This window comes from Colius striatus, chromosome 3 (genome assembly GCF_028858725.1).
Source record: "Colius striatus isolate bColStr4 chromosome 3, bColStr4.1.hap1, whole genome shotgun sequence".
Classification (NCBI taxonomy): Eukaryota; Metazoa; Chordata; class Aves; order Coliiformes; family Coliidae; genus Colius; species Colius striatus.
Window position 1 is genome coordinate 19,236,142 of NC_084761.1, and position 16,092 is coordinate 19,252,233.

At 43.0% G+C, this 16,092-nt stretch overlaps 1 protein-coding gene across 2 annotated transcripts in view; it reads left to right on the forward strand.

Moving 5' to 3' along the window:
• The window catches only part of ANTXR2 (ANTXR cell adhesion molecule 2), a 109,119-nt gene extending 93,228 nt beyond the window's left edge, over window positions 1-15,891 (forward strand). For both annotated transcript variants that reach the window (XM_061993807.1, XM_061993806.1), the window contains exon 17: window positions 14,012-15,891. In XM_061993807.1, coding sequence (XP_061849791.1) covers window positions 14,012-14,050 — 39 coding nt within the window. In that variant the 3' untranslated portion in view covers window positions 14,051-15,891. The remainder of the gene's footprint in view (window positions 1-14,011) is intronic.
• The last annotated feature ends 201 nt before the right edge of the window (window positions 15,892-16,092 follow it).

A 16,092-nucleotide genomic window follows, 5' to 3' on the forward strand; every position in this document is an offset into this window, starting at 1 on the left:
ACCTCAGTGTCTTTCTTGTAGTGAGAGGCACAAAACTGAACACAGCACTTGAGATGTGGCCTCACCAGCGTTGAGTACAGGGGATAATCACTTCCTGCTGGTCACACTGTTTCTGATAGAGGCCAGGATGCCATTGGCCATGATGGCCACCTGGGCCCGCTGCTGGCTCATGTTCAGCCAGCTGTCAATTGATACCCCAGGTCCTTTTCTGCAGAACAGCTTTCTAGCCACTCTGCCCCAAGCCTGAAGTGTTGCATGGGGGTGTGGTGGCCCAAGTGCAGGACCCAGCACTTGGCCTTGTTAAAACTCATACAACTGGCCTCAGCCCATCGCTCCAGCCTGTCCAGGTCCCTCTGAAGAGCCTTCCTGCCCTCAAGCAGGTCTATGTTCCCGCCCAGCTTCATGTCATTTGCAAACTTACTGAGAGTGTATTCCATCCCTTCAGCCAGGTCATTGATAAAGATGTTAAACAGAATGGGCCCCAGCCCTGAGTCCTGGAGAACACCACTGGTAAATGGCCGCCAGTTGGATTTAACTCCGTTAACCACTCTCTGGGCCTGGCCATATCAGCAGTTTTCCACACAGCAAACAGTATGTCTATCCAAGCCATGAGCAGCCAGTTTCTCCAGTGCAATGCTGTGGAAAACAATGTTGAAGGCCTTACTAAAGTCCAGGAAGACCACATCCACAGCTTTTTCCTTATCCCCTAAGTAGGTCACCTTGTTGTAAAAGGAGATCGGATTAGTCAAGCAGGATCTGCCCTTCATAAAGCCATATTGACTGGGCCTATATGCAATCAATATGGTAAATAACCTTCAATGCTAGCTAACATATTAAAGGCACCACTCGGTCTGAACTCTCTTACCAAACTGATACAAGATGCAGTGGAAAAAGGCAGTATACCAATCCAAAACTCTCCCTCAGACTGCAGTAGTTTTTTCTCTTAAGTCATGCCAGTTTGTCTTTCCTTTAGAAGACAAGGGTAGGGAGAATTCATTTGAATACCACAAAAGGATGAAGCAGCTCTTAATTAGAAATTCTCAGAAATGACATGGCAGATTTCATCAGCAGTTGAAATAAGGGGGCACAGTGCAGTTGTTTGTGTTCACTGGTGCATCTGCCTCCCCGAGACCCATTAGTGCCAGCAGCAAGCATAAAGCTCTAGGTACTATCCTTACTGTCTCTCTTTCTCCTTCCCCTCCTTTCTTTTTCTTTTGCTTTCCTTTTTTTTTTTTGTGCACTTCCAGATAAATGCCAGTCATTTGGCCAGGGCTAACTCACAGAAGGTACAGCAGGCACAGATGGTACTAATGCATAAATGTAATCTAGCAAAAGGATGCCAACACCAACCCAGAAAAGGTTCCAAGTAACTGCAGTGCACTTACAGGAATACAGTGATTGGCAAGGTGAAAGCTGAGATTTGCAAGAGCTTACCATTCCCAAATCAACAATAGAAATTCTACAACAAATGAGCATATTTATTTATTAATTTATAAGATGCACTTAATACCAAGATCTCTGGACATATGTGGAATAAAGCCTTAACAAAACTCAAACTCATTATACAAATTATATCGATCATATTAAAAGAGAGAAAGAGAAAGGTGAAAACTGAAAAAGAGAACAAAATCCAGCACCATGTACTCATTCCCCCATGTTTTTTGGGAGTAAATCAAGTGATCTAGGCAGTGTCTGGGCAGCAACAGCAGCAAATCCCAGGTGGGTAGCTCTGTAAACCATAAATGCCCGGAGGATTCAGAGCTTAAAAAGACCAAATCCTTTATCCAGTAGTAGCTGGTAATATATACTTAGGAAGAGCGTACAGGGAAGACAATAAATGCAGTTTGACTGTGTCCCCACTGGACACTTCTCCTAGCTTCTGCAGAACATTAGTGTCTCTACTAAGCACATCTGTAGCAGTGATTTCCAATGAGGAGAAAGTATTTCAGAGAATAGACTTCACCTCACATACCCTAGTCCACAGGAAAGGAAGACTGTAACTGCTGCAGGACACGAGCGGTATCTCTTCACAGTGCACACATCCTAGAGACTGCCAGCACCACTTGTGACAGGCCAACTGCTCGGTTGTCCTGAAAAGGAGCCCGTGATAGACACCACATTGTCATAATATAATCTGAGGGCCAGCTTCTGATCTTATTTCCATGGGCTTTACGCTGCTAACTTAAAGGAACTATTCCTCATTTGCAGCAAGACATGTGAGATCAGAAGCAGTGCCTAAAAATTAACAGAAGCTGGTAACTAACACTAGGACATCCAAGTGAATTGTTAGCAAATGCTTTGCTAGTGGGAAATAGGAAGTGTACTGCTAGCAGTCAAGATAATCCAGCACAAAAGTCTTCCTGAATTGCAGACCTCTGGGCAAAGAATTACTACAGAAACCTCCAGCATGTGTGCTGCTCACCCTATCTTGCTTGCTGAAATAACTTTTTATATGAGAACACCTAATTCCTGTCTTCCTTTGCTGGCTACTGGCTGATCTTCTATCACACGAGAGCTCTGTTATTCAAAGGCTGCTCTGACCTGTGCCTGCGATGAGTAGCTACAGTTCACTACAGCACTGTGAGTCCTAGCACTATGTTTCTTCTGTGGTCTCTAATGTCCAAATGAGAGATAAAGCTTTATTTTTTTTTATGCAAGGGGGCCATGCATGCAGCCCTCACTTTCTAACAGTTTGTGGTCCTGCACAGACGCATCAGCTCCTAATTCAAATGCTAGACAGATGTGGAAACACATATTGGCATTTCATCTCTGTCCCCGTTTATTAGCATCAGAAATGGGCACTTGTTATTGTAACAGACTAGTTAGAGCTATCTCTTCTTCTGTGTTCTCTTAGTGCAGTGAATCGTGGGTCAATGGCTAGGGCTTCAACCAGCAGTAATGCCAGCAACAATAGCAATAAATTAGCATCGTTTGAAATATGCCTGACACACAATTAATAGACATCTTTGCAAACTGAGAGCAAGGCAGATCGACAGAGATGCGTATGAACATAAATCAGACAGCTTCATAGATTCCCCTCTCTCATAATCCAGAAGGTTTAAATCAGATGTGGAGCAGGCCACTGGAGAAAAGATATTCTGCAGTCATTTTAATTATGGTGTTGTATGAGGGTTTGGCTTTCAGGAAGGATTTAGGCCTTGGTCCAAGGTAGAGGATTCTGGAGCTGCTGCTTCTAACGTGGGTCTGAACAGAGAAGGGGCTTTTTGAGGGGGAGAGATGTCCAAATATCTGTGAAGTTTATGATTACTAATCCATTTGGATTAAAACAAAAGCCTAATGATGTGCTGCGGGGTTTTGTCTGCAGGAAGGAGAGCTGACTCGTTGACGTGTACTCATTGTACTGGGGAAGCTGACCCGGGTTGAGGGGTGGGGAAACAGCTTGGCATCCACATTCTTCCCTGAGCCCCGTGGTCAGTGTCATTAATGCTGAATTCATTATTGCTGGGAAGGATCCAGCTATCGGATCTCACTGTAAAGGCTCCGGCTGGTGAAGTGACAGCTGGATCACAGTGGCATCTAGAGGGCTCCTACATGCAGCGTGTGCAGGCATTTGCGCAACACAGCAAGGCTCCTGCTGGGGCTCTGTCTTGCCATCCACAGAGTCATCTCAATCTCAGCAGTCACAGTGGTAGTGGAGCTGCACCCTCCTGCCATGCTGGGACCTTTCTAGCCTTCTTCCTAAGGGAATCCACTTAAACACTATCTACATCTTCAAACAGATTCACCTTTTCCCACAGAATTTCTGAAGTGGGTTTTTTGCCTTGTTAATAGTTGTGTGATCTTTATTTTAAAGATTATTTACATAGCATCCTAAATGCTAAAGGATTGGGGTGATTTCTCTCTTTACAAATAATTATCATATGCCAGTCAGATACCGTAAAGTTAAATAGGTCATGTTTTTAGCTGGGGTACGAAGGGCATGTTATTGCTCTGTTACGAGCTGAGAACATGACCCCTAGTTGACTTATACACTTTAAAGCTGTAGAGCATCTGCTTCTTAAATACATGAGCCATTTGAAGATGATAACATCTCTTCAGAAAAGCCCTAGCTAGAGAAGTCCATCGGGAAAAGGAGACTGTGAGGTATTCCTAAAGGAAGGAGATTTTAGGAGAGGCTTGAAGAGGACTCTCCTGAGTTGAGGATAGAGGAGAAAAGCAGTTCGAAGAGAGTGGTTCTTCGACAGTTATGATTTATCTATTGCTACCGATGATTTCAAAGAAAGATAAATTGCATTTTTCTCACTTTGAGTAGTTGCACAGAGGGGAGGATGGAAGAATATTGGAATGTTCAACTTCTGCTTTAGAAATGCCATGTCTAGGAACTGTAAAGTTCTGGTATTTGCCTTTTTAGATTAAAAAGGTCCCAAAGTGCCAGGTTTTGATGTTTGTTCATTTTAGTGGGTTTAAAATTGGTCTCTGCTTCTGATTTTACAAGGCTTGCAATGTGATGCATCTAGGAGCATATTCTCTTTCTTTTCTTCCTAAAAAAGATGTAGAGGATCCAAGGAGTCATTTAGGATGCTGAAAGATTGGGCCTACTGGAGTAGGCCTGGCTGGGGTCTTCCTGTAACATAAATGGAATTCCCGGTAATACGTCTAACAAGGATTCATCCCAGAAAGTTTCAGAAGAGTTAAAAGTGTCAAAATGTTTCTTAGAGGAAATCTTCCTCCTGTTCTTCAGTTGCAGCAATGCATGTGTGCTGCAGAAATTAAGGATGAGGTCTCAAAGCTCCACCTGGAAATGTGTGTTATAATCCCACCCCTCTGGTTTTCTCCCAGGGGCAGCTCAGAGTGTCGCTCTGGGGATGACAGGAGAAGAAATGTCCTGGTTGCTGCACCCACGTGAGTGAGGTCGGCACTGGGCTAGGTGTGTGCTGGGAGGGCTGCCAGGACAGAGATCACTTTCCCTCTGGCAGTGAGAACAAGCCTGATCTGCCTTCCAAGGCATAATTAGATCTGAAGGAGAAGAGCTCTCCATTGGCAGGCGCTTGCAATGGGAAAACAAGAATGTGTCCTTCAGGAAAGAAGGGTCAAACCTTGCCAGACCATGGTGTATTTCCACAGAGGCAGAAGCGCTGTGAGTGAGGGAGGCTTACTGCCAAGGGGTCAGATGGGGAGCGTGCTCGGGCCCTCACTCCAAAGAATCTATGGTAGAAAAACAGGGACTCTCCAGGCCATTTCTACATCCTTTCCTTTTGCATAAGCAATGCTTTCCTTGTATGAAGAAAACAACAAACTCCTGCCCTCTAGAGACAGGAGACCTCCAGCTCTGCTGAATAAAATATTTGCCACAACCTCCTTTTGAAGCAGATGCTACAAATGCGTACAGTTTTATTCTCCCCTAAGGCCCACACAACCGGCTCAGCAGCTCGTCGCATTCTCTTCTCCCAGACCTGGAAGGCCGACTCGCAGGAGAGGCAGCTTGTCACAACCACTCTTTTTCAAAGCAGTAGTTTATTTGGAGAACTGCTGAATAAAGCAGTCATAGTAAACTTGGCAGAGGGAGATGAATCCCTCCCTTCTTCATTACCAAAACCTATCTAGGCAGGATGGCAAATGCTCATGCTACTTGAGCACTTCTTGCCTTCCTGTCCCTTCTCCAGCTGCCTGCATACCTTTGCAGTCGACTTGCCTCTTGTCCTGTGAAAACTGGTCAGGGCACAAGCTGCCTCCCATATACATAAATGACAGTGACTAGCACTCAGATACAAGAGGAGCAGAGGTGATAAGTGCAGCTCTTGAGCTCGTTCACACCAATGGTTGCCCCACTCTTGAGCAGCCTTGCATACTGTGGGTCTGTGCAGGTGCTGGTGGGGAGCTGTACGTGCCTGTGCTGTCCATGTTTGAATTGATTAGCAGGAGGTCAGTGTGGATGGAGCTTTTCACATTACTCTGCACAACTTATGGGAATTTCAAAGGTGGGAAAAGAGTGTTGAAAGTCTAGCCTGCATCCTCGCTCTCAAGTACCAAGAGCTTTGGCAGAAGCGCTCCTTTCAGTGCCACATAGCATATTGAACAACAAAAACCCTTCAGTCTTGGGTTTCACAAGGTTGCACCACTGGTAAACACGCACTTCAAAGATTTTGTTCGCTGTAGCAACTGTGCCGAAATGTCCATATGTCCAGTTACAAAATAAGCATTATTAGTGGGGTAAAAAGCTGTTCTTAATAGCATTTTCTCAAAGCCGCCAGTGTACTAAAAATATTACAGATAATACCCCTGGACTCCTCACTGCAGACACCAAGTATATTCATTTACATCTAAGCAAAGAGTGTACCAAGTGGATACCAGGCCCTGCCAGACAGCAACAGCATTTTATATATGCATGCCTGCTCTGTGTCAGTGGATGTTTGTTCCAAATATGTAGCAAAACATGTCAATACGAGATTTACCAAAACAGGTGCCTAAACCACAGGCACTTGGAAAAAATCTAAAAACAGCAACTTTGTTCAACAGTAGTAAACTGCTGAATTGAGACTGTGTCAGATATAACACAGATACTGTGGGATTTCTCTCCACAAATTAATACTTACACCATAATATTAATATTAAGGTAAAAGTTTGAGGCAGATGGCTACAACTGAGCTGCATATTTTCCTGCAAGCAATACTTGTCTGGCAGAGCAACAGCAGATTCTATGACCAACCATTACACTTTTTAGATATTTTGACAATGTCTTTAAAATACCCATTTTGAACTTATTACTGGCAGTTTGGTTTTGTTGGCCTATACTCTAAAATACAGCATTTCCTTAGTGCAGACAGGAACTGTCCTTTAAAAGAAATTAGCCCTGTCCTCCTTATGTGCAGTTGACTGCATGTTCTCTTTTATTTGCCTACATCTGCAGTAGGACTAATGGACAAAAGGTGGCTGTGACATCAGACTCAGCTACTGAGGTCCGTGTAATTGTGCAGGCACATTCTCCTCAAATGGGTCTATTTTTGCAGCAGCAGATCATGCTGGTTTTCAGTGTGAAACTACCGTTCTTGACATTCAGATTATGTGATTTTCAAAAGTTGACCTACAGGACCACTAGATTGCTTGGAAAAATCATGAGGTTCATGCACACATGCTAAAGAGGCTATATTACTTAAATACAAGGATAGTAAGTTATATGTGTTTCCACTTAATTTATTAGCAAAAAATGACAGAATGAAAAAGAAATCCTTTGCAGGGTAAAAATTTATAGCACCATTCATCTGTAGTTTGTTTCCTTTTATTATTTTGTTACTTTAAGAGGATTTTGTGCCTATGCAGTGTTGTTCTTGGGGTTCAGAGCTTCCCTTATCTCTGTAAGTGACATTTCAGCCATCAGTTAAGTCATTTCAGAGAGAAAGCCTCCTTGGGCAGCCTTAGAAATGATCATGATGTCTGCATCAGTAGTGATGAGTTCTTTAGCAGCGACATCAGTTCAGGATCATTCTTCTAAGAGATTCATTGCTGATTTATTCGATGGAAAAATACTTCCAGCAGCGTATAGCACTGCACATCTTTTCCCAGGTGCTAAATATCTACCACCATAGTGTGGTTCGGGGATACTGACTGGGACTTCTTCGCTTGCAACTTGTGTGTCTGCCTAATGGTGCTGACTGAGGATGGCAGTTGTGGAGCACACAGCCAGTGAAACTTGTTGTGCATGGTCTTCTGTGACCAATAATGCAACATATGCAAGGACAGGAAACTGACAACTTAAAATGGTTTTGTGTTATATAAAATAAACATGCTGGTAGAAATGCACATCTGCAGAGATGAGGTTTGAACACTACAAGCCTGGCAACAGAACATACAGGTTTCTGCTAGCAGACTGTAAAGGCAATTCCGAATCCTTATAATATTCTAAACCTCTCAGATCTCTGAGGTGAGGTGTCACCTGATCATCAGGGACAAAGAGCAAATGTAAGAGAGATATCAGTTTAAATCTCCAAGTGCTGCTCAGAGCCACACAGGACATTGGTGGGTTAGCAGCCCCTCTCCAAAGTAAACATATAAATCAGCTATCTTTAAAAAAAGCCAACAAACTTCACTTCAGTTGTATGCTCCAGCTTGTCAATGGATATTTATGAGGTGAGCATAATATTCTAACAGCTACAGCAGTGAAATACATTGCAAGCAGGGGAGCTAGTAAAGAAGCGCACAAATGTTAATGCCAGTAGAATTTTAATGCCCAGGAGATGGGGCAAGGTGACACTAGCTCTAGTTAATGTTGCTTTTGCTGGCTACACTGAGGGAAGATCACTGATGGCTCTTTCTGAATAGCCCAACACAGGCCTGGTGGTACCAGCTGTTGGCTTGCACCAGGCTCTGCTGAGGGGAAGCAGAGGGATTCTACCAGTATGGAAATGGCCACTGCCGTTCAGCTCTTTTCCAGGACATTTTGCTGCGAGTGGTGGCATCTCAGCGCTTAGTTTGAATCCCTGGCGGTTTTGTTCCTTTAAAAGGCCCTTTTATTGTCAACAGCTGCACGTGAGTGTGCAGGTCAGGAGCGTGTGTAGGAGTTCATTATCCCCAGTAAGCTCTGTACTGGGACTTAATGATTCTAAAGAGATTTGGAAAGCAGGAAATTGGGTTCTCTATCATTAGCAAAGAGAAAAGGTTTACCCAGTGGTGTCCCTTTACTGAAAGGGCTACAGGGAAGAATCCAGTACTGTCAACTGATTCCTTATGGGGAGAATGCCACGCTGATCAAGTCAGGCCAGCTGTGGCCACACAGGCAGTGGGCTGGGCACCAGAGGAGCCTGTGCAGTTCCTCCCACTGCCTCCACCACAGAGACCAGTACTACTGATTGCTGGAAGGTGGCACACACTTGCTGACGTGCACACATACAAATTAAAATGCTTTTCAAACCTGCCTAGCCAACATCAACAACTGAGTTCCAGGCTTACATCAGAATGCAGTCCAAAAGGTTTTCCCCTCTATACGTCTGGTGCACTTGTTCTGGCAGAGCACTGCTTCAAGACAGAGCAGGAAACATGTCTGTTTCTGCAGGCACCTCGTGGTATCTTTTTTGGGGGGCATTGCCATTGTCAGGTTCTAATCCACAGTTCAGGCTGAGCATCCACTTCCCTTGGGATTGTCTGCCCTTCAAGGACTTTATATTGGTTGCTCTGTAGCTTCAGTTCAGAAAGATGGTCAACAACTTAAGAAATGGCTTTGATGAAATAAAAAAGTACTCCTTCTTAGTTAAAAACCCCTTGCCATAGGACTCTTTGCCATATTCTTCTTCTACAGTATCTGTGGTAGATCTTTGAGAGTTAAAGGTGGGCTTTTTCTGTTGCGTCTGGTGCATGGAGACAAATCTCCTATTCCATGTGAAGATCACAGAATACTTGCATAACTCATTTTTTAATTAATCTAGTCCTAAACCACTAATTTAGTTCAATTTTACACTGACTACATGTTGGTATTGTTAAGGTTTATGATCCAGTGATTTACAAGGCATGATACATCTGATTTCAAATTGGTTGTATTGATTGTTTAATTGAGTACAGGGACACGAGCGTAACATTAACTCACCAAACTGGTGGGTCATGGCAATGCTGCTCAGATGGTAATTCCCTGGTGTAATTAGTTACATAGAACATGAATGTTTTAATTGTGAAGGCCAAAAATAGACTTGATGAGTCTAGTGTTTGGTATACAGTGTATCTATTTAAGGAAATAGTCATTTTCATAATGTTCAGATTAATTAGAACAATGTAATATTCTGTTTCTGAAAGGTGATCTTAGTGATGAAATAGCATCACTACACAGAAGGTTTTGAATTCATGTAGAGGAATGACTTCCACAAGTATGCACCCTTTTCTCAAAACCAGCTTGTACAACGACAGTGATATTGGTTTCATCGCATAAACCTAGTTTCTTAGTTGATGAAACCCTTCAGTTCATATTGATTTGATCTAGAGTGATAAACCTTAACAACTACAAATTAGTCAATGGCAATGGTTTAATAGCTGCTGTTTCTTAGGTGCTTTGAGATTCCCTAGGTCACAGAATGGTAGGTTTTGGAAGGAACCTCTAAAGATCATCTAGTCCAACTTCCTGCTAAAGCAGGTCCATTACCCCTTGTCCTGTCACTGGGCACTGCAGAAAAAAATATTGCCCCATCCTCTTGCATACACTTTTTAAATACTTATAAGTATTGACAAGATCCCCCCTCAGTCCCGTCTTCTAGATATTTTCTAGATATCTTCTAGATATCTTCTAGATACGTGAGCAGGAGTCTGGCTGACCAAGTAATTCCTCCTGTTCCTCCCCCTCCTCTTCCATGAGTCCTTGAGTATAAAGTCCAGGGCAGAGACCAGGAGAGATGGGTGGCAGTTGCTCATTTAAGGCTCCCCTCTGTCCTTTCTGTGTCCGGGAAGGAGAAACCCTCTAAACCAGCACTTGGGGGAAAGATTTACGTACAGGAAACAAATCAGGTCAAACAGACCAAGAGAGGGGCTTGCTGACAGACATGTATGTGTTTTTGGTAAGAAATAACACCATGAAAGGTATATATGGTAATTATGTAAGTTAGACTTAAACTGCAAGCATGGTAGGACCTCAAAGCTCTTTATGTTGGCTTGAAAGCTACTTCTTAATGCATTTCATGTGTAGGTATTGTGAAACAGGCACCTTGTCACATCCCATTACCTAAAAGTAAAAGCTGTTCTCTACTATGCTGCCATGCAGTATTCGCTGTTCTGTTAATGACACTACAGTGTTCTTGACCTTCTCGTGAATTAGCACTTTCAGTGTATTTTCCAACATCTGGATTTCAGCTCTGTCCTCTGCATACATCACATTGTACACAAAAAATGACTTCTTCTATGGAAGGCTTTGTTTTCATCTGAAATCTCTCATCCTCAGATTTTCTTTTGAGCAGAAAACGTAGCCAAAGTTGCCAGTACAGGAATTCATTGAAGTTATAGCTGTACATAAAATACACTCACTAACTTAATGCCTACAAGTAGGTTCAGAGTGCAGGGGACTTTTTGTCAGGTAAAAGGAAAAAGAAGTATCACAGACACATCTTCCAAAAACTTTCTAATCCTTACTAGAAACTGACAGAGAAGACATGTTTAGAACAAAACAAGACATGTTTTCCTCAATTCTAAGTGAAAGTTATGCCCTTTAACTCCTAAGATCCCACCTCTAGATTTTATATTAAGGCTTTGGAGCTTCCAGATTTATTTTGGAATGGGTCTGTGTTCCCTTTCCTCCTCAGTTCCTCCTTTCTATTGCTCTAAAATCATCTACCACTCATGGCCAGCCTTTAGAAGATGATGGGCAGTCCAGAATGCTGAAGCACTTATGAGAATGCACCCGGGCAGCGGAGCAGGGCCCAGCACTACAGACCTTCTGCATCCTCCCTTGTCCTGGTGAGGCCACGACAGAGCAGAAGGAGCAGCTTAATGTGCAGAGCAGTCCAGCGCTCACGGCTGGTGCTGCTCATGGTGGATTCGTAGCGACAGTTATATTTGTGCTACCTGGTAGGATCCTAGCCAAGGCAGAGATGGAAACCCATGCTGTCTTTGGTAACAAGCCTTCAAGGTGGAAGTCTTCCCTAATTTTCTGTACATGACTCTTGAACTGGAAATCCTTCCTAGGGCCACAGAACAGCCATCTTACCTAGAATTAAGGGGCTAGTTTGCCCCCTAATGACATTTGTTATATAGTTCATTAGTGCCATTCTCAAGAACTAAAAATGGACTCAGCCGCTCTTAACATACTGCATTTACTGCCTTCATGCAGTCAGACCTTGAAGAACTTACTTTTGATTCCAGTGATTATTTCAGACCTCAGGTAAAGCATTGAGCCACTAAAACATCTTGTAAGTGCAAAATGAATGCAAACACCAAACTAAATAATAGTCAAATAATTTGCCCAAAAGGTGTATAAATTCATGCACTGGCAACTGTCTTTAAAGAACAGCAAGAAAGCTACAAACAAATGCAGAAATTTTGTATCAATGGCTAAATTGTAATATTAATGATATAATGAACTACTGTAATTCTCCCATTACCTGTTGTCTGCTGATGTTTTGCAGTTTTGTTTTGCAGCTGTGGCATGATTTGGATGTAAAAGTAAATATCCTTGCTGTCAGTGTTTTTTAAACATTATCTCTGTCATCAGAAGTGCTCAAGTTACACAGTATTTCTGGATTTTATGCTCCAGAAATACTTTGCTTCTACAACAGAATCCATTCTGATATGCTTAATTTAAAAAAAAAAAAAAACAAACAGACCAAACACAACAAACTCAAAACAACCAAGAAAACAGGAAAGCAAATAAAGATGTCCGGGCCTGTTATACTTCGCCTTTAAAGGAGTCTCTCTGCACTCCTGGTTGGTCTCTCTGCATCTCTCCTGTATTTATAATGCAGATGGTAGCAGCCTGCAATTACTGTAACCACCTATCCACCAGTTTTATATTTATTACGTAGTTGACAGAAATAAAATCATTACAAAAGTATTAGGAAAAAAAACCCTTATCAGAGCGCTGCCCCTTTTGTGCCAGCCAAGCCTTGCTTGAGTAATGCTGAATAAACACAGTGTGCAATCATCCTCTCAACTGGTAAAACATTTAGATCAAAATAAATGAAAGGAATATGAGTTTTAGTTCTAATTTCATTTAATAATTCCATAATCTCCTAGGTTTAAGAAGAAAGCATCAATTTTCTCCCAACCATGCGTCAAAGAAATAAGGACTCAAAGGGCAAGCACAGCTGCCTGTTCCAAAACTAGCACAGTTTACTTGGCGTCACCTTTTACAGTTCTCTTATAAATTGCTACATAGACATGGCAATTTCAAAGTCCTCAAGTAGGAACTGAAGAGGACAGAGACAAGCTTGGCTTTTTTCCTTTTGAGGAGAATTTCCCGTAAAGCCCCTCTAAACTGTGAACTCTGCACTCCTACTTACTTTTGCAGGTCTCCTCACAGTCTGGAGACAGCCTTTGGGAACAGGCTATGGCAGGCCTGGCTGTGGTCCCTGCCTGAGGGAGTCACCTTATGTGCTCCTCACTGCCCACCTGGTGTGGCCTTGTGTCTTACAGGGCCCATGCAAGTGGAGGGGCTTTGTCATTAACAAAGAGCCTCGTGCCAGAACGCGCAGTGCTGGCCGGCACTGTTTTCGTACAGTTACTTTCTCTGGGTGGAGAGGTGCAGAACTAAAGGCTCAACGTAAGCTGTCTTTTCCCAACCACAGAAAGGAAAGGTTATCACTGCAGTGCCCAGAAGAGCTGTTTAAAGAGAGAAGCTGTTCTGTTGAGAATACACCCTACTGCAAAAACCTATGATCGATTTGCAGTTGGGACATTTAAATAAGCTCTGAGAAATGACTGGCAATTTTTATTATTCCAAATTAATAAAAGGGAGTCATGATTTTTGCTACTGGATTGGTTTCATTCAGCTACACCAAAATCTGTCAAGATTGATCCAGGCCCATTTATGGGGGAATGGTATTTACTCAGCTATGACACCAAGCTTTCCTTTTGGTGCACAGTGATTTTGAAGCACATAAGAACAGGGCTTATAGATGCAGAGCTCTGGTTATTGCTAATAAAATACAGTTTAAAATCAGCATCAGCTCTGCTAACTAACAGTCACATCTATCCACACTGCACTGCATGAGAATTTGGCTTGGGGGAGATCTGTGGGGAGTATGTGTCTTCACTGTGATCTTCCTTTACCATGTTTAGACGGGTTTGAGTTTGCTCACTACAGTTACCGAGAATTTGCAAATTATTCTCGCGACAAACCTGAGAGTGTTCAAAATGTGTCTTCTGTGTCATCACTGCTTCCCTAACATCATACATTTGTAAGTCAAATGTAGTGCCTCACTGTGTAATTTCCATTAATTCTTAAAATGCTTTTCATGGGTATGTTATTTTCACAAACATCTGAATTTAAATTACAGCCGCCTTCTAGCATCTAATATTCAGCATTTGTAAATCTTGGTTGCATGTATGACTCCACCAATAAGAGCTTCTCTCTTCTTCCTCCCCTCAGGGCCGATGTATCAACTTCACCCGAGTTCAGTCTCAGTAGAGGAGGAGAAGAGGACACCAGGAGGAAACATAGCCACATTGCCACTTTTCAACTAAGCAGAGAGAACCGAGCACTTCCTCACATTTCTTGGATTGTCTTCAACCCAAACTCAGAAGGTTCCTGCATTCCCCGCTCCCAGGAGCCAGCACTGCCGTGTCGAGCTCCTGTGGTTCGCCCCAGTGTGCTGATACTCTCCGACCTGCAGCAGTGACAAGAAGAGGAGCACTGACTTGCATGCCTGTGCTGTTACAGAACACGAAAGGGAGAACACAGATACCAAAGATGATAACGTTTTTTTTCTATTTTTGTTATTTTGTGCTTTTTTAAGGACTATAAATTCTCAGGACGTAATTGCTTTTAGCAGAGATGCAAAGTTTCTCAGATGCAAAGACGGCACGTATTATTTAAACAGGGACTACTAGCCAAAGGCGGAGGATAAAAACTCCCACCAGGCTAAGCAGGCGCAAGAGCCGAGTGCCTTACAGCGATGTCAGATCACAAACCCCTTGCGAGTCTCCCATCGCATCGTGCCTTACGGGAACCTTCTGACTGGAAATCTTGTCATTCTAACACTGAAAAGTGCACACGCATGACAAAATGTAGACAGGATGCCTCAAGGTATTGGTAGCAAGCAAGACTTTGCCCTTTAGTTTTTGAAGACACCTTTCTTTCATTAGGCACCCGGGACAGGAAGAAAATTAATAGAGCGTTATTCCACAGGAAGACAGCCTGTAACCAGAGATCTTGAGCGGAGTTTGAGGGACTGACGCTTCAAGACCTTGACACTGTGGCTGGTGGTTTTTTCCCCTTTCCTGCATTCAGAGTTCAGTAGCGCATAAAACATCATCATCTATAAACATACCTAGCAGTCGTAGGCTTACGTATTTATTTTTTTTAAGATTCAAAAAAAGCAGTAGCCACTAAGCTGGTATCTCAGGGTTTTTTTCCCCCCCAAATCTCCAAGGGCTCTTCAGCGTCACAAGCCAGCAACTCTCTTTGCATGAGAATTTCAAAGTTTAATTAATATAATTAAAGGCAACAGCAAGCAGCAGCCTGTGAAGATTTTGCTCATCTTTTTTATGCCTTTTGACATTGAATGACCTATTACTGTATGTGCATTACTCGGTTTTCGAGGGGGCACTGAGCGTCGGTTAAGATTCAGCAGTGGAAAAAGACCTCCTTCCATCAATTTAGGAATTAAATTTATGGGAGCGCCGGCCATCACAAAACATTGACAATGTATGTATTATAATTTTTTAGAAAAACCAGTGTCGTGTCACGTCGACGATGCCAAATTATGTTAGCGTGAGCGGAAACACTGTGGGGGAGGAAGGAGGGAGCAGCTGAAGAAAAAGGCTCAAATGATCCAGTCACTTTCGATACTGTACTTCAGATGCAAAATGGATATTCGAGTCGAAACCTGACAAAGCGCGCCCGCTTTGATGGGAACTGGTATAGACAATGACCAGTGGCTGGGTCAGTGGGATGTCTCTCTGCGAGCAGGGAGGCTTATCAAATGACACTAAAAATAAGTTCAACAACCATCACGTTGGAGGGGAAAAGGCGAACATTTCACATTTGGTGGGCATGAATGTGTGCAAGATGGAAAGAGCAATGCGAAGCATCCTGGTCTAATTATCTCCTTTGTGCTCTTCATCAAAATTGCAAGGGACACAAAAAATTCTCTTGGTTGATGTCCAAATTCGTGGCACTGCCCAAAGAAGACTTTACATGTATCCACTCGCTTACATCTTTTGCTTGAGTTTATTTATGTCACTGGTAGCCTCATCAACAGCCATGTGTGCACATTAAACTATAAATAAAATTACTATCTAAGTTTCGGTGATGATTTCCTTCTTCTCCTCCTGCCCCCAAGCCTCCCACCCTCTTCACAACTTACACCTTTATGTTGCCAGCTACACAGTCACCCTCGATACCAGCTTCAGAAGACAGCCCACTGTTCTGCGCACTGAGAAAGCTGCCACTGCCTAACCGGTGGGTTCCCAACCGTCCCACAGCTAGTGAGAACCTATCAGACGCTG